General features: G+C 41.4%; 1 protein-coding gene and 1 long non-coding RNA gene across 2 annotated transcripts in view; one reads left to right on the forward strand and one right to left on the reverse strand.

The window, feature by feature from the left end:
* LOC138857332 (uncharacterized) overlaps nt 1-16,997 on the forward strand; it is a 247,497-nt gene that overhangs the window by 177,638 nt on the left and 52,862 nt on the right. The window lies entirely within an intron of this gene.
* Nucleotides 13,948-15,740, reverse strand: LOC106619748 (actin-5, muscle-specific). The gene is made up of 3 exons (XM_014237989.3): nt 15,630-15,740; nt 14,580-15,526; nt 13,948-14,504 (listed from the first exon to the last, which is right to left on the reverse strand). Exons 2-3 carry the CDS (start codon nt 15,502-15,504, stop codon nt 14,299-14,301), a joined length of 1,131 nt encoding a protein of 376 aa, XP_014093464.1. The 5' UTR covers nt 15,505-15,526; nt 15,630-15,740; the 3' UTR covers nt 13,948-14,298.

Genomic DNA, 16,997 nt, shown 5'->3' on the forward strand with positions numbered 1-16,997 from the left:
CTTTTCTTAGCGGAAGGAAATCATTTCTCCACATAATTTGCAGGGATATAGTGACTTGTTGACATAAACAAATTAAACTTCCCACATCAAAAGCGCACATCAACATCACCAATTAATCAAATGAAGCTAAACGACTGGCCAACCAAATGAAATTACTCCCCATCCCTAAACGGGCAGCCGGCAGCAAGGCAGCAAAAAGTGCTGTCCGTTGGCTAAGTGGCACTCAATTCGAAAACATGCTGCCTGCGTGCTGTCTGCCGCAGAATGAAATAAGAAAAAGAAAATCTTTGAGACACACCAATACACACTAACCTAACACCAGCCAACAACTGTTGCTGTAACGACTCACAAAAAGCGGCGCCGGCACCTGTTGAGCTCATAAAAGGCATCTTTTCTCCTTTTTCCTCCCTAGAAAAAAATCGGTGCAAAAAGTCCAAGTCGTCAACAACCCCACGTTCGCTTAATCAAATCAGCATGACGAAAATCTCCGTGCAACAGCCGCAACCAAGACCGTTAAGAGCAAAAGTACACACCAAATTCGGGCCACACACACACACATACATACCGAAATACAAATGGCAAAAGGAAAAGTAATCTGTGCTGATGTGCGGCAGCGTCGACAAAGCGAAAACCAAGAAAACTCAAAAGCGCGACCAACTAACCAACCCAACAACAAACGAATGCGCTAAAAGTTGTGGCATGCAGCACCCACTCAGTCGGCGGTGTCGCACCGATGATTCACTAACACCTCGTACAGCACTCAATGAGGTACATAAATATATGTGCCCATATGTGGCTGTGTATGTGTATGTGTGCATTCGATGGCACAACATTCAAACTGGGCCATCGGCGTAGTCAACGATCAAAGCAACAAAAGTTCACAAAGCACACTCAGGCGAAGAGCAAAAAGAAATGCGACTCGTTGCCTGCCATGCGGCATGCCACATATGCACGTTTTGACCAGGCGGGAGCATGTGCTCAGTGTCACATCACGTCATGAAAAACACCGGCTGCAGCAAAGAAAAAGAAAACGCCACCAGCAACAGCGGCAGCAGAATCCAAATAACAATAACGTGGCACAGCGGCATGCAGCAGCAACAATAAGAGCACCGGAATGCCACAAAAAGCATCGTGAAAAAGGAAAACTTCTCAAACCACCCACTCGAGCGCAGATGTGCACACCTCACAGACGTTGCGACTGGGCCATGCAGCACTGACCCCGACAGACACACGCACACACCGAGCGACGGCACATCAAAAACAACCAGACATTTCCGGGCTCTTGCACGAGGTACTGTCGCTGCCGCTGCCACAGACACAGCATATTTTGGCAAAATTTCCACACAATTTTCCAGCAGTTTCGCTGCTTTGTACTCTTATGCGATGATTGTGCACCAAGCCACCTCATCTCCCACGCAGCGTTGCAGAGTTGTTTGTGGGCACCTTTGTTGGTTGAGGCAGATGGCAAATGGATGGTTTTGTTGCTGCTACTGAGTCTGCTGCCGTTGCATGCAGCATGTGAAGTAGTACAAGAGGCGGCTGAGGTGGGAGCCGCAACTGTTGTTAATGTTGTCCAATCTTTCGATGCTGTTTTTGCTTGCAACATTTCTTTTGTTGCCTGCTTTCGATTGCCGTCAAATGTGGTGCCACAACTCTCTCTGCACACATTCACACCTCTGCGAGCCAATTTACTTGTTCATATACATAGCCGTGATGGGCTTATCAGCGACCGCGCATCACTTTGCACCATTTAGTACCGTAATAGAACGAATAGAAAAAGGAGCAGAAAGAGTGAATTGCGGGAGAAACAATAACGGCGCCACAATCTGCTTAAGCTGCATTAGATTAGAGCTAAAAGTCGGTGGTTTGGTTTGGACTGCCCAGCGGAATTTTGGCATTCTGAGAAGGGAAAGACAACTAACCCGTTGATTTGACGATTGAGAGTTTTAGATACAGTAGTAAAAAAAAAAACAGTTATTTGCTGCTGATTATTTAGCGAAATAGCAAGCGGGCTTAAGAGTTGGTGCCATTCTCATGAGCAGACGCCACTAGAATTTAATTCATCTTGTAGTTGGTTCTAACCTGTAAATATTTTTATAAATTTCACAGCAATTGGTTAGTGAGGAACAGATAGGAGCAATGAGAGTTTTTTCATTTAGTGAAATATATAAAAGGAGATTGTCATCTCTTTGTTAAAAGCTTTCTACCGTTATCAAAAGGTGGCTCGATGAGTATTATAATAATAGTACTATTAGTATATATGGTAGTAGCAAACAATAGACATTGCTTAAATTTCTACCGGCTTTATGTCAACCGAGGGCAATAAACACAGTGAACCATTGATGAATTTATTGAGCATACGCTCAGGACTATTTGGTTATGCGAATTGTACAAGTATAAGTTAATATTAAGGAAGTAGGGAAAAACCTTTTGCACACAAAGTGACATAAATAAATTATCGACACTCATTTGTATGTCTTCCACTTCAGGTATACTATCTTCAGATCAACTTACTTTTTATTAAAATAATTGAAAGTGGTAACCCGCTTCGGAAAGAGTTGACTTTAATTTCACAGAAGGTGTGTCTTTATAATGTACTAGATATTAACCAATTGAATTAAGGCTTTAAATAGCTTACAAATTTGTAGAAAGGTGCAACCCTTTCAATTAATATGTGTATATTGACATATTCAGATGATTAAGTGTAAATATATCCGAAGATCCACATACATATACTTACAAACAAGTATTTTCATTATTGCAAGACTGAAAATAATAGAAGAAGGTGCTGCTTGCATTTGCAAATACAAAACATAATTCGATCAAGTGTGTTCTTTTGGCACATGGTAGTATCATTGTTTCAAACCCACATATGCGTGTTGATATGTAAGCAACTGTAAAATAAGAAAACCGTTATGCTTCCGAATTTCATCAATGAAGTGATTGAGGTGATAAAAGCAAGTTATCAACATATTTGACACACTTTCCCCAATAACAGTCCCAGCACGCTGTGTGTATGTGCGCATGTATGTGTTTGTGTTTGTGATGCCACAATGTTTTTGTGGGGCTTCCTTTTTCTTTTGCAACTCAAAGACAAAGAAGTTGAAAAAACTGCATGTAAACAAATTGTGGCAAGTGCATAAAAAACTGTCTGCAATAACTACAAACACACGCACATACACACACACACACACTTACGTGTGTGTCGACTCCGGCGTAAGGCAATTCAAAAAATACTACAAAAGTCGAGAGGTAAATTTTCATTCATATCGTCAACACGGCACATATGCACACCCACACACACACACACATGCATGCAGCCAAGTGTAGAGGTGCATGAAAAAATTCGAATGCGCGCTTGTATGTGTGTTGCAAAAAAGCTAACTCAAAAGTGCACAAAAGAAGGAACACGGCGTCGTGCCACTCACTGCACGCGACTCAACAGAAAAACTGCCAAAAAATTCGTCCTTGGAAGCGTTGCAGTTTCTTTTTCTGTCGAGTGACGCGAGTGGCGCGTGCCGGCGAAATTTTCTAAAAATAAGCGAAAAGGGAAAAGATGTTGCAAAACAATCGCCGACACAGAACGACCACGACAAATCGACATGCAAACTCTCTTACACTCACGCGCGCACTCATCCAGACTTTTCAAATGGAAATATGTACGCGGAGCAGATGTCGATTTCGAAGTTAATGCTGGCGCGTTGGAGCCGGTCGGAGGTGGCTCTGGCCATATGTCGCCACCGTCCACATTTCGTCCGCATTGAGTGTGGCCCGAGTGGCCCACACGTCTTGTGAGCGCACAAATCTTTGCTTGGGTATGCACAAACACCGGCTGACTGACTCGCTGCCTCACTCACGAACACACACATGTGACGCGGCGCTGTGACAGTCATGCGCCATGTTGCTGCCAGACATGCCAGTGAACAGGAGCCCAGCAAACAAAGCAAGCAGCTGCGTGCAGCTCCAGCGCGCGTTTTCTGTCGATGCAACAACACCCACGGCGCGGCCTCTGCGTGTATGGGTGTGGAAGCGCCAGCTGATGAGTGTATGAACGCGGGCAGGTTCTTGGAGTGGGCACAAGCAGAGCGTATGTATTCACTTGAATTTTTTTCAGTGAGTGTGTGGGTGTTGGTGTGCACTAAGCGACTGGATTTTTTCTCGTTGCATATTTGGCGGCGCGCTCGCTGTCTTGCTGCTTTTTCTTGTCCATTTGCCATCGTTTTGTAATCGCAGTGTGGGCATGCTGCATACTTTCATAAATTTCTTTGTTTTTTGAGGAAATCAGTTTCGCCGATTACAGCGGCGATTCGCCATTTTTTCTTTTTCTTGGAATACCTCAGTTTTTTTGCATACTTTTGGCGTTGAAAATTTTGCTATGTGTAAGAGCGTTTTTAATTGTTTTGATATGACTGTTGGACTTTGTCGATACTCTTATTTTTAAAACAAGGAACCTATGACTAAGTGAAGCAATAATTCGACCATTCAAGGTAAAATATAATAGAATATTTTTTAGAATTTCAAGGCGTTAATTGCTGAAATAACTACAGAACATCTAAGAATGCGGTTTCAAAAATTAAAAAAAAACAGTTGCTTTACCGCTATCTTAGCGAACTAAAATCAGCAAATTTGAAATATAAATAAACTCAACATTTAAGGGGTGGCTGCTGCAATTTGAATGTTTTATAAGGAAGTTATATACGTATATGATCCACCATGGACTTGCAAGGTGAGCTGGAGTAAGCAAAAACATATTCGGTTTACTCAACATTTTCAAGCCGCACTCTGCCGAATATTGCAATTAGTAATTTTTGCGACTAAAAACATACTCAAAATTAATACTACTTGTAATTAACAACGTATAACTTGCTGTGACCACATTCTTCGACAGGTACATTTGGTTTACCATTAGCGTCAATATTAACCGTAATTCCGGATATTGATGGCTAACACAAATAATATAATATATGAGTGTCAAAACTTTTGATTAGGGCAGGGGTATAATAGCTTGACCAAATATGTTGTTTAAACTTATTCCAAACGTAAAATGGTTGAACGTCATTAGTTTCAAGGTTTTCCAGAATTGTTAATATACCAAACAAAATATAATTTTAAGTTGAGATATTCCATTATTTGTGCAACACATTTTTATTATTTTTATTATGTTGTAGCATATAGCGCCGTGCAGCATTTACCACCATTTATTGTTGTCCCTGCGTGCCCTCGCGCTGGGCTGTGCCACTTTGTACTTGAATTAGCCATTTGTGGCAACTTCAAGCCACTTGCCACAGTTAGTTGGTCATAAGCAATGTGTTTGTGTCAATTTGCTGGTCTAGTGGGTGATTTTGTATATTTTCTGCCGCACCGTTGACTGCTTTGTGCACCTTGCTACAATTCACTTGGCAGTCAAGTGGCGGGCTGCCGCTGAATTCGCTTGTATTTGACTTTTTCGGTGCTCCAACGGACCGTTTTGCACTTGCTACGCGTCGAACGCCGTCAAGTGGACTCGAGCGTGTGGCCAAAGTGGCCTTTGCGGTTGAGTTGTTGCATTTCCACTGAGCGCTTACATGCGTTTACGAAACACAAGCTAGTCCGGTGCCGTTTGGGTCCACTCTGAGTGATGGCAACCAGCAATGCTTCGGACTATTTTAGCTAAATTTTAGCAACAATGTATCAGTTGCACTTCAACAGCGGTGCAGCGAGAGAAAGAAAACAAAAATAAATGGCGAGCTTAAGCTTTTGACATGGCTTTAAGTTGCAGGCTCCACCAATATTTAAGGCCGCAACTGACAGCTGCTCTCGGTGCAGTTGGCGGATTATTTTGATGTAATTGCTTTTTATGGCCCACCAGCGTATTTACAAAATTAAATCAAATATTTTGTTATAATTAAACCGTATCTGCGCTGCTCCCCTAACCTCTCACTCCTCGCCCGGGTCGTTGCAACTACTTTCATTCCACTGAGCGGCGGCGGCGGTGTTTGAATGTGTGCATGTGTGTTGCCATAGATTCATATGTGTTTTTTGCGGCATAAATAAAAACGCCCGTTGATCAGATGTGTGTAGCTTAATTTATCCAAAAACTCGCAAAATAAAAAGGCATAAAACTCAAAATAACTTAATTGATTTTAAAAATGCATAAAGCTGTGGTGTAATTAAATATTTGCCACCCCTCTTTCCGTGTCCGGCACACTATCTCCTCCCTGCCCACCGCTGCTGTTCGTTCGGCCGTAATGTGCAACAACCGCAACGCGCGAGTGGCAACCGCTCTGAAACCGTCCGAGCATTGGCTGTCGAACCGTGGCATCTAAAGTGCATTTGCGTTTCGTTGCAGTCGCAAAAGCGTTTTGTTGCTGCTTTTCTGCACTTTTCACACATTATTTGCTATTTGATAGTGTTTTTTTCTTTCTTTATTCCTTGCTACTTTGTGCACTTCTTTGATGCGATGCACTATTTCGTGGATTTAATTTCAACTGTTTGTATGCTTTTGCGTTTGCTGTTTTTGTTGCAGTAGCATTCATTTGGCCGTTGTATTTGCTCGTGTTTATGTTGTGCTCATTGCGGTTTATTTACAGCTGCTTTGGCATTCACCTCAAAGTAATTTGTCCATTTGTCCACAAATGCCATGTTGCAACAACGTTGTTAACCAGAATAAACATTAACCAGAATATGCAATGCACTCTTACACATTATTTATCATATCACTTAAGCGCACACTCATCGCTACACGCAAATATGTACTTATGTACATAAGCACAAAAGCATCTCTGAGTTTCAAAAATATCGATTGGGTGTTAATATAAATGCAACAGAATGGAAGAAGTTCTTTAATAATCTCTAACGGCAGATAGCCGATACTTTGATCGATTTCCAACCTTTCAATTGTCATCAATCCGTATAGCAGAAAATGCTTATGTGTAGCAAGAGATGTAATTGGCGTGGAGATTCCATTGTTCCACATTTTGCAGAGACACCTGCAACTTGGAAAGAAACTTACCATTAAAAATAATCAATAGAGCGTCATGGTCTATAGATATGTCAGATACAAACAAATGTAGAACCAACGGCTTTGAAAGTTCACTACTATAACCCTACTACCCACAGTTGATGGCGTCTAAATCTACAAAATTCGTAATAAGAGAGAAAGGAAAACTTACTAATGTTCACTATTAGGAATATACAGCGGCCTTGGTACATCGATCCAAAATCTCGTATGTTAAACTAGTCAGTGAACTCGTCATATTGATTGTGCTTTACACGCCTCGGTAAAAGAAAGGTTATTCCGGTTGAAGTTGAGCCAATCATTTTATCCTAATTTTTTCAAGTTAAGTATATCTCACGCTTCAATCCGCATATATCAATATCACGGCATGAAGTTACCTGGAAGGACCGACATGACTTATTGAGTGTCGAAGGTAAATTTCGCATGCTTAGCTTAAGAAATAGCCGGACATTTTCTACTGCAGAATGATTTGAGTTTTATAAAATTAATTTAGTCTTAGCAATTAAACTAGCTTTGCCCGCGACTTCGTCCTCGTGGAATTTAACAAAAACGTTTTTATTCAGTTTGCAGAGTTTACGATAATTTATTAATTATATATTTGACGTATAAAAATGCCTGTGCTAATTTTGATGAAATTCTTCCTCTTTGTGAATTAATAATTTGTATTTGTACACACTTTCCATACTCTCTATATGTACATCGATATACCTTTGGTAAAAACCGGATACTTTAATATTACAGAGAGACGCTGTATTTTTATTTGACTGTAGTGATAAAAGAAATACTGTCGAAATTATTCTGAAGTCATAAAAAATCTTCTTTAGAGTTTAACATTTGTAAAAGTTACGTCGTGGTCTGGAGCTGATTTGTGCCAGGTGTGATTGAGCAACTAATTTTCTTTAATCGGCATTCTCTGTCAATTATGAAGATTTTTGTGAAGAAACAGAAAATCAAAATGCACTGATAATTTACAACAACTTCATTATTGCTCACTAAGGACAACAGCCCAAGTGAGGTCTACTTTTCAATAGTTTTGTGTACAAAAGTAAAATTATTTTAGATACCTTTGCTACTACTTCCTGCTAGTCGGAAAATATAGCTACTCCAAATTTTCTTGTCTGCTGGATGTTTAATGGAGCTTTTCTTTCTTTCTATAACGCACTTCTGCGTAATTTTTACAATTAAACCGACTCCGAAGGATTTGAATACAATTCGTTGAGTTAGTTCGGTTGAGTAACTATTCTTAAGAGTCCACAAAATCAGCGAAAATCTCTACAAAAATCCTTGTTAGTTATTAGTAACTCAAATCGTCGGTGCAAGTCGAAACAAACTTCGGTAGTCATGTTCTGACCTTATTTATGGGCAAGCGGGAAATTACCGTTAGTCTTCGTTTTCTATTGCAAACTGCCACTGCCACTTAAATTCGCATCTGAGAGGGTCGTATATTTCACATTTGCCGTTTGTCATGTTGTACACGATCTACACAGCCATTTCGAGCATTTTTCGATTAAAAAACTCATCTAAGCAATTTATGTCAAGACGTAAAATAAAATTCCAAATAACCAAAACTGCAACATTAATGGCGGCAACATTGCGTGCGTAGACCAGCCCGCAGGCCCCGAATGGATGGGCTGGATGGGCTGGGTGGATGTGCGTCTGTGTGCATGTATTTGTATTTGTTGTAGTAACAACAACTAACGACGCATCTCATTTTACACTTTACAACTATGCGAACATAAATTTAGATATCCTGGCAATAACGGTAAAACAGCTACGCCGAGAGGGTGGCGCAGGTTGGAGGGTGGAAGAATCTGAGCGAGTGGGCGTCTTCGTTGTGTCTCAATGGCGTGTACTGTACCTTTACTTAGTTATCGTTTGCGTGCGTGCACTGGTGTGCGTGTGTGTTAGATGCGTGTGTGGCAATTGGTAAATACAAGTATGTGCTATAACTGTTTTTAATGCGACGAGCGGCCTCAAAGCACTTCTGTGGGGCATGGAGCTGCAGCTGCTGGCGCTGCTGATGCTGATGGCCGTGACGTTGATGAGGCCGATGATTAAATGCGTATGAGCAATTTTTAGTGTTTCGACGATAATCGAATTTTTGTTGCAAGCTGCTGCCGTCGCAGTTTGTTGCATGTAAACTTTATGTTTATTACTCAAATTGAGTTTTCTAATCGCAATTCTATGCAATACAGGCATCCATCAGTTAGCTGCCAAGAGCCAAGAGCCATCAAAATTATAAATAAAAATTACAACCAAATATATAAAATAAGAAATAAAGCACGCAGAATGGAGAATGGAGAATGGAGAATTATATGGAGCATAATAAGATGGAAACACAAAGATGAGCTACCGTATGATGAAGTGCTTCCAAGTCGTTAAGGCAGCTGTGAGGGTGTGTGTGTGTGTATCGCCAACCTTAGTGGAAACTCAACTTAAATGTAGTCGAAAAACTGCTGATGGTGACCTTTGCATGGCAACGCCGACGTGAAGGAGTCGTGCACATGTGTGTGAATGTGGAGAACGCAATTTATCTAGTCTACGGCAAGGCGCTGCCTCACCAACCATGAGCGCCATCGTCGTTGTCATTACAAAGTTTCTAAACTTTACGATTAAATATAAAATCGCTCACTCGCTCGTTTCGTTTATTTCGGGTCGCTACGCTGATTCGGCTGGTGGGGCATGCGCGGCGCTTCGGCTGAGCGGCTGCGGCTCAACCGCCCGATGGTATTAAAAATGTGCAAACAGCGTAGCGAAACTGCACTGTAATGGCACTTTTATGGGCGCATCTCTAGTAAACTCGCTCCTAAACTGCAAACTGCTAGCAAGCAACAACAAATGCAAAAATTAACTACAAAGCAACGAAATCCGCTTCGAAATTAAGGTAACTACAGGGTTACAAATGGGGTAGGTAACGGCGAGGCCTGTGCGGGGGTCGGCACATCTCAAAGTCATTCCGTTTTTAATTTCCGTAATTTCAGCAGAAAAATTTTTGCAATATAAAAAGCAAACATCGAAATTTATAGACCTACATCCCCAACACCCGCCGCATGCCACAACTGATGGCGCCACCCTGGCTCCGGCCAACAATGGGGTGCCCCTTCAGCGGTACTCGCATATAAAGTTGTGTCAGCACTGGCGAAAGGAGACATTAAATTGTGAAATAACAACAACAAAACGTAAGCGGTAGCAAGTATGCTGTGCAACTGTATTGTAATTGTACATGAGAGCGGTACGTAATGCTTTATGGTACAGGAAGCGCGCAACAAAGCAACATTTGATGGACCTCAAAATGGCTACGCCCCCTCCCACTGACATGTAGATGTGCCATTTCTCTATTAAACAATTCGCCCATACCACCGGTTCTGTTGCTGCTTACCGCTACTTACACGAAAAATTTAATGACAACACTAAAAAGTTTAAGCTTTGTTATTCCAAGGGTGGCGCTGGGTTAACAACAAAAACAAGCTAAGACGCTTCCGGATATGCGCTTAAGAAAAATATGAGGCTGTAAAATGGCAAATTCATGACCTAACGGTCGGATCAGGAGCGCTAGTCCCCTCACCTCTTTAGCTTTAATTTTCAAAACGCCAGAGAAACTTAGCAGTGAGCTCACAGTTCGGCACTTTCAACATGAATAGTGTTCAAGCTCAGCGCTCAGTCTTCAAGTGCTGTCGCACACACCCGCCTTCGGTTTGCCGGAGCAGTAATGCAGAAGCTTTGTTGCTTACTAAATAAATACGTTTTTTTTCGGCTCGATACGCACATAAGCGTGTGTGCCGCTTACGCGTTTGTAACGATTCGGTTATTACCGTTATATTGCCGAAACAACGCAAACAACGCACATAACTCAATATTCGACATCTTTGCCGCTAGTAAAGAATGTAGTATATTCCCCTTTTTATGGCCCCAAGCGGCATAGCGCCACCACGTTGCCGCTTACTATGTTCTCGTGCAAAACAGCACCACACCCACACACGTATCGGCTCTTTGCCTTAGTGCGCACAACACGCATTTATTGCACTTACACGCGGACGCACAAGTTTATGCGCCGCCATACGCTGCATACAGCGGCAGCGGCAGCGGCTAACGGTGTACTGCGTTAATGATTTGATCTTTGTGGAGCGGGACTCTGGTTCTGGTCTTTTTGACAACTTCGACAGGGGTGGGCGAGCTCCTGCGGCAGCTATTTCCTTTCGAAAAATTAAGAAACCCATAACTACAAAATACTAAAACGGCGCAGAAAAAACGAACGGAATACTAAAAATAAAGAAAAGAAATGAAACATTTTACAACTTTGTTGTACACTTTACGCTCCTGCCAATGGCGGCTGCATCTCACACATATCTAGCAGTTTGCTTTGCATTTTTTCTTGCCCTTAGTTGCTTATTTACTGCTTAGGGATATGGCTGTGCCGTTATTGCCCTATACCCGCCAATAGCTTTGTGCTGGACGTTTCTCCAGAGTCTAAGCCCGATCCCACCATCGAACCCGGTACGCGCTTGCTCGCTACGTTGTCTTGTACTTTTTCAAATCTTTGTCTTTAATGGACTATCAAGTTGCATTCGCTGGTTCGGCTTACGCCTTTTGTTGTTGCTGGCATTGCTGCACATACTCTTAGAGAGAGCGTGTGTGTGTGCTCGTCTCTGATGCGGCCATAGTCGTAGCTGGCTGTAAAAATGCGTTTTAATGGTCCACTAAAAATAAAAAGTTTCCATTAAATTCTGAAAAAACAATTAGCGTAAAAAAGCATTTTCAAATTTGCTGCTTTCTTGACGCTGATGCCGCATGCAGTAGATGCAGCTTTTACTGTTATTTGTTGTAGATATTTCGGTGTCACCGTTTGGTTTTTTCGCTCAACGATTTAGTCGTTTTGGCGATTGTAACAGTTTTGCAGCAATTACTCTGCGTTGTCAGAATTTCACAGCAACCGAGGAGTCTTCTCTCGTCTAGTCTGTTCTAAGCATTTAAGCTCGGCTGCCCTAGTGCTAGTAGAGTTTCTTATGACTAATTTGATGCGGAGAGAAGTTTATTAAACCGAATCCGTTAAAATACTAACTCTTCCTTTGGCTGCCCTACTCGTGCTTAGTCTTAATTAATTTTAGCTCAATTATTTATATAAGGAGGAAAGAAATACCTCTTCGAAAACTGTCTGGTCGAATGTAGGCGAATCGATCCAAAGTTTCACGGCTAAAGACGGAGATTTCGCAATACTCTTTTAAGGACTATCGCCGTAAAGTGACGAATTCAACTCAGCAAAACGCGTATTTAAAAAAGTTAGCTATTCAGTATATATTTGCAAATCGAATAAAGAAAATAAAAGATAAAGATATGCTCCTAATATGTACTAAGATTGTACATAGGTACTTCATATCATCCTTATTAATATATTGAGACTGTTTATTTATTATTTAAAACGATGTTATTGTCCCTTTTGGGTGAAGCGATTTCGGTTTCCTTTTCTTCTGAAAAATATATTTTTATAGTATATGTTTCAAAATTTAAACATGTTTATGAAAATGGCTTGTATTCAGGTGCTTTTCAAATTATTCATTCTTGATATCTTCTTTGTTCTCTTCAAAGTTTCTTCTACCGTTTGTTTATGAAGAGGCAATGAAATCTGTTATGCTCTTCGTTTGTGCTTTGTTCGCAATTAAAAGTTTTGTTTTGGTTCGGAAATCGAAAAAATTAGAAATAACATATATCCTATGGCAGGAGATTGAAGAGATATAATTTTTTCTATTAAAGTATTTTTTTCTAAATTCTGGAGAAAGAATAGCTGCGATCTGACAATTTCTTATATTCCATTGGGTTAGAATATGACAGGCATAGAACTCTGACCTATCTGCATCGATTAGCTTCAACAAGTACTTAGGGAGTGTTCAGTTTGTGTCGTACCATATCGTTCGCAATGTCGACGGCGAGTGGAGAAGACAACAGACATTTTAGTTGTTTTTTGGATATAAAAATTACAACCATTTCAATACTGCTTTATGAAACCTTTGTCCAACGATCTTGACTTAGCGGCTTCATCTCCGTACCACTATGTCAACGAGAAGTGATTAAATGCAAGTTAGCAATAGCCCAAACATGATGCCAATAAACCCAGATTTAAGTGTAGCCGAATAAATCGACGCATGACAACATTTTGCTGCAATGTAAATGTTGTAAATGACATCATTAATTCTTAGAAATTTCGAAAGCATCCTCGACCAATCCAACGCTGCCACCACAGCGCTGTTAACCTCGTAAAGTGTGTCCAACCAATTAAACTTGCGAACTTGACGACCCACATCTGAGAGGGGCAGGAACACTGCCCCTTCGCTGTACAGAAAGCACTCGAGATCCATCAAGGAGCTTACGAAGCAACATAAATGTGGCAAAGAACACATCCGTGGCATTTATGAAGCCATCAATGGCGCACATGGATAACAACATCCAAACAACAAATAACAAACATCAAGCATTATAGCGATAGAACTACAACAACAACAACAACTATGGCAACAACACTACGCACATTACCGTTTAACGAGCTCATTGTGCACGTACACACGCACTTGTAGGAGCAGTCGGGCCATTTTCGACCTACACATAAAAGCTGCCATCAAGTACAAAGTTTGGCAACATTTATTACCCCGTTCGCCCGATAAAAATAAGAAGCAACACTTAAAAGTTGCAATTGTAAATTTTAAAATGTCACTGCATGGCGATGCCTTAATGTGCCGTATCCAGGAGATGGGTATGGATGTGGAGGGGCGTTTAAGACACCACTACTTGTCAGGGAACAACAAAAGTGACATGAAAATCTACAACTAAAGTGGGATCACTTCAAATAATTCGAAAGCTGCTTACTAAGTAAGCAGTCGTGGTTAATAGTTCTGGTGTCCCACAGTCCTTGAACTACGTATACTTGCCCTTCTTCCCTGATTTCAGTAAAACTGCGGAAGTAAAGAGACTTCGCTGTTATTTGCTGGCGAACGAATAAAGTTTATTTCGGTTCATACAAACAAATACTGCAATAATCTAGAAAGTAAATGGAAACCAAATCGAATCGCGTGAAAAAAGCAAAGAAATTTTTGAGGATAGCTTTCGAATGGTTTGAGTTTAGTGAATATTTTTAATATTTCATTTTATATCCATTCTCATATTTGTAATGTTCGTATAGGTCCTGCCACCCTGGGGTGGATTCAGCAGCTGTACAGACACGGTGGGATGTAGATCAATGGTGTGCAGCTGAGAGTTTGGATCTCCTCGTTTTGGTTGGAAACAGATGTGCGAGCTGGGCCTACCTTTAGCGCTTAGAAGCACTTGCGGTGCACGATTCCGGGACCGGATTCATCGTACTCTTGCTTGGATATCCACATCTGCTGGAAGGTGGACAGAGAGGCCAAAATAGAGCCACCAATCCAAACGGAGTATTTTCGCTCAGGTGGAGCAATGATCTTAATCTTGATGGTCGAAGGAGCCAAGGCAGTAATTTCCTTTTGCATGCGATCAGCGATACCTGTGAACACATACAAATTTGTTTAATTCATTTCTATGGAAGCAACGCAAACAGCTATGGATGTGCTAAACTAACCTGGGTACATAGTCGTACCACCGGACAATACGTTGTTGGCATACAAATCCTTTCGGATATCTACATCGCACTTCATGATGGATTGGTAGACAGTTTCATGAATACCGCAGGATTCCATACCTAAGAATGACGGCTGGAAGAGCGCTTCGGGTGTGCGGAAACGTTCATTACCAATAGTAATCACTTGACCATCAGGCAACTCATAAGACTTCTCCAATGATGTAGATGCAGCGGCTGTTGCCATTTCCTGTTCAAAGTCCAGCGCAACATAACATAACTTCTCCTTGATATCCCGCACGATTTCACGCTCAGCAGTGGTGGTGAATGAGTAGCCACGCTCAGTTAGAATCTTCATGAGGTAGTCGGTCAAGTCACGGCCAGCCAAGTCCAGACGCAAGATAGCATGAGGCAAGGCATAACCTTCATAGATGGGAACTGTGTGAGAGACACCATCGCCAGAGTCAAGCACAATGCCAGTGGTACGACCAGAGGCATAAAGTGATAGCACAGCCTGAATGGCGACGTACATTGCAGGTGAGTTGAATGTCTCAAACATAATTTGGGTCATCTTCTCGCGATTAGCTTTTGGATTAAGTGGGGCTTCGGTCAGCAGAACTGGATGCTCCTCAGGCGCCACACGCAACTCATTGTAAAATGTGTGATGCCACACTTTCTCCATATCGTCCCAGTTGGTGATTATACCGTGCTCGATGGGATACTTCAAGGTAAGGATACCACGTTTGCTCTGCGCCTCATCACCGACATACGCATCCTTCTGACCCATACCTACCATCACACCTTGATGGCGAGGACGACCCACAATCGATGGAAATACTGCACGGGGGGCATCATCACCGGCGAAACCAGCCTTGCACATGCCGGAACCATTATCGACAACCAGAGCAGATGCTTCTTCGTCACACATTTTGAGACTTTATGATTTGTCACTACAAAGACAGTTATGCACTCGAATTAGTGGAGAAACCTGATATCACTGGCGTAAAGTGCCCGAAACCAAACTGTCGCCGACCTAAAGCTGAGCAAACTTACACAAACTACGACAGCAACGGATTAAGTACAAAATCCAAATTTACAATGGACGTGAAGATCTGCAGCAACGTGTGATTTCCGACGTGACAGCGACCAAAGTGATTCAATTATGTTGGACGCAGCGCCTTTTAAATTGACACAGTGCTCACATAAATTAAATCTCATTTTGATGCATTAGTGCTCTCCACAATATCGGACACATATCAATGCTTTCTCATCTTCAGTTGAATTTTTTTATCACGTAGTTGTAGAAAGGGCGTCCAATTGAGATGAATTTCTATTCGGATGCGCTGTGATTGCCTTCGAAATGAGGCACAATTCTGCTGCCAAAAAGTAATGAAATTTTTGTTTTGTGAATTGCTGTTAATACACTACTCATATATGTATATGGTTTGCAACTAAAGTCCCAGAGAATGGGCGCCACTAGTAGGCGCGCAGGATCAAGAATAATTTTTGCTTGCCGTCGTTCTTTGTTTCGCTTGTTTATTAATACTTATAAATGTGGTAGGGTCGTGTTTATAACGGTACTGCATTGAGAGAACACTCTTGGAAGTGTAACGATCGCCATAGATGGTGTGGCATGCATAGTAATCACTTGTTGCGCCACACTACATTGAGCGACCAGAATTTTATAAAGTGATGACGGGCAAGTCTTTTTGCACCCTCGCATTACCCAATGATCATTTGCAGTCTCAATCTTTGACACAGTGGGTTCTAATGTTTAAATTGCATTGAGAATAAATTTTTGATTTATTCTTGTTATTGTAGGAGCATATAAGTAGTTTTGTGAAACTCGGCTCCGGTGGAAGACCTTGACTGAGCATAAATTCGTATCTATTCCGGCTATGTGGACCTAAATATAAAGCAAACGGTGGGTAAGTTAAATGGTCTCCTTGGTATTTATTCTTGGAAATCTTTTCACAACAACATACAGGTTGCCATACTTTTGTATTGGTCAATTTCCATTAACTTATATAGTCTAGGATAAATGCTTGACCTCAAATCTTAGAACTTATTATTAACTAAGGTTATAACGAGCTTAAAAGCCTAAAATTCCCTAAACGCGACTTAATCTCAAACATATGGGGAAACTCAAAGCAATCAAAGGGCGAAGAGGTAGATTTCCAGAGCAGCTCATGCATTGGCTAATCGACTACTTCAGCTTATAGCAAGTTTTCTGATTTTGGATTAGTTGTAAGGAAAATATAGCAAACAGTTATTTTTTGCTTAAAAGAATGTCTCATCTTTATTTAGTTAAAGTATTATAGATTGCTGAAGTTCAAGGCGTATGTAGGCATAAAACTTTTAAAATAAATACCACGGCCCTCTCCACGTCACACAGAAGCAGATAGCGCTATATATGCATAC

The sequence above is a fragment of the Bactrocera oleae genome, chromosome 5 (assembly GCF_042242935.1).
Source record: "Bactrocera oleae isolate idBacOlea1 chromosome 5, idBacOlea1, whole genome shotgun sequence".
Classification (NCBI taxonomy): domain Eukaryota; kingdom Metazoa; phylum Arthropoda; class Insecta; order Diptera; family Tephritidae; genus Bactrocera; species Bactrocera oleae.

Bases quoted from the DNA above. Each gene is read 5' to 3' on its own strand.
- LOC106619748 (XM_014237989.3), bottom strand. From the start codon at position 15,504: ATGTGTGACGAAGAAGCATCTGCTCTGGTTGTCGATAATGGTTCCGGC. The intron at 14,505-14,579 runs GTTAGTTTAGCA...ATGTGTTCACAG, and splicing joins TGGTACGACTATGTACCCAG to GTATCGCTGATCGCATGCAA.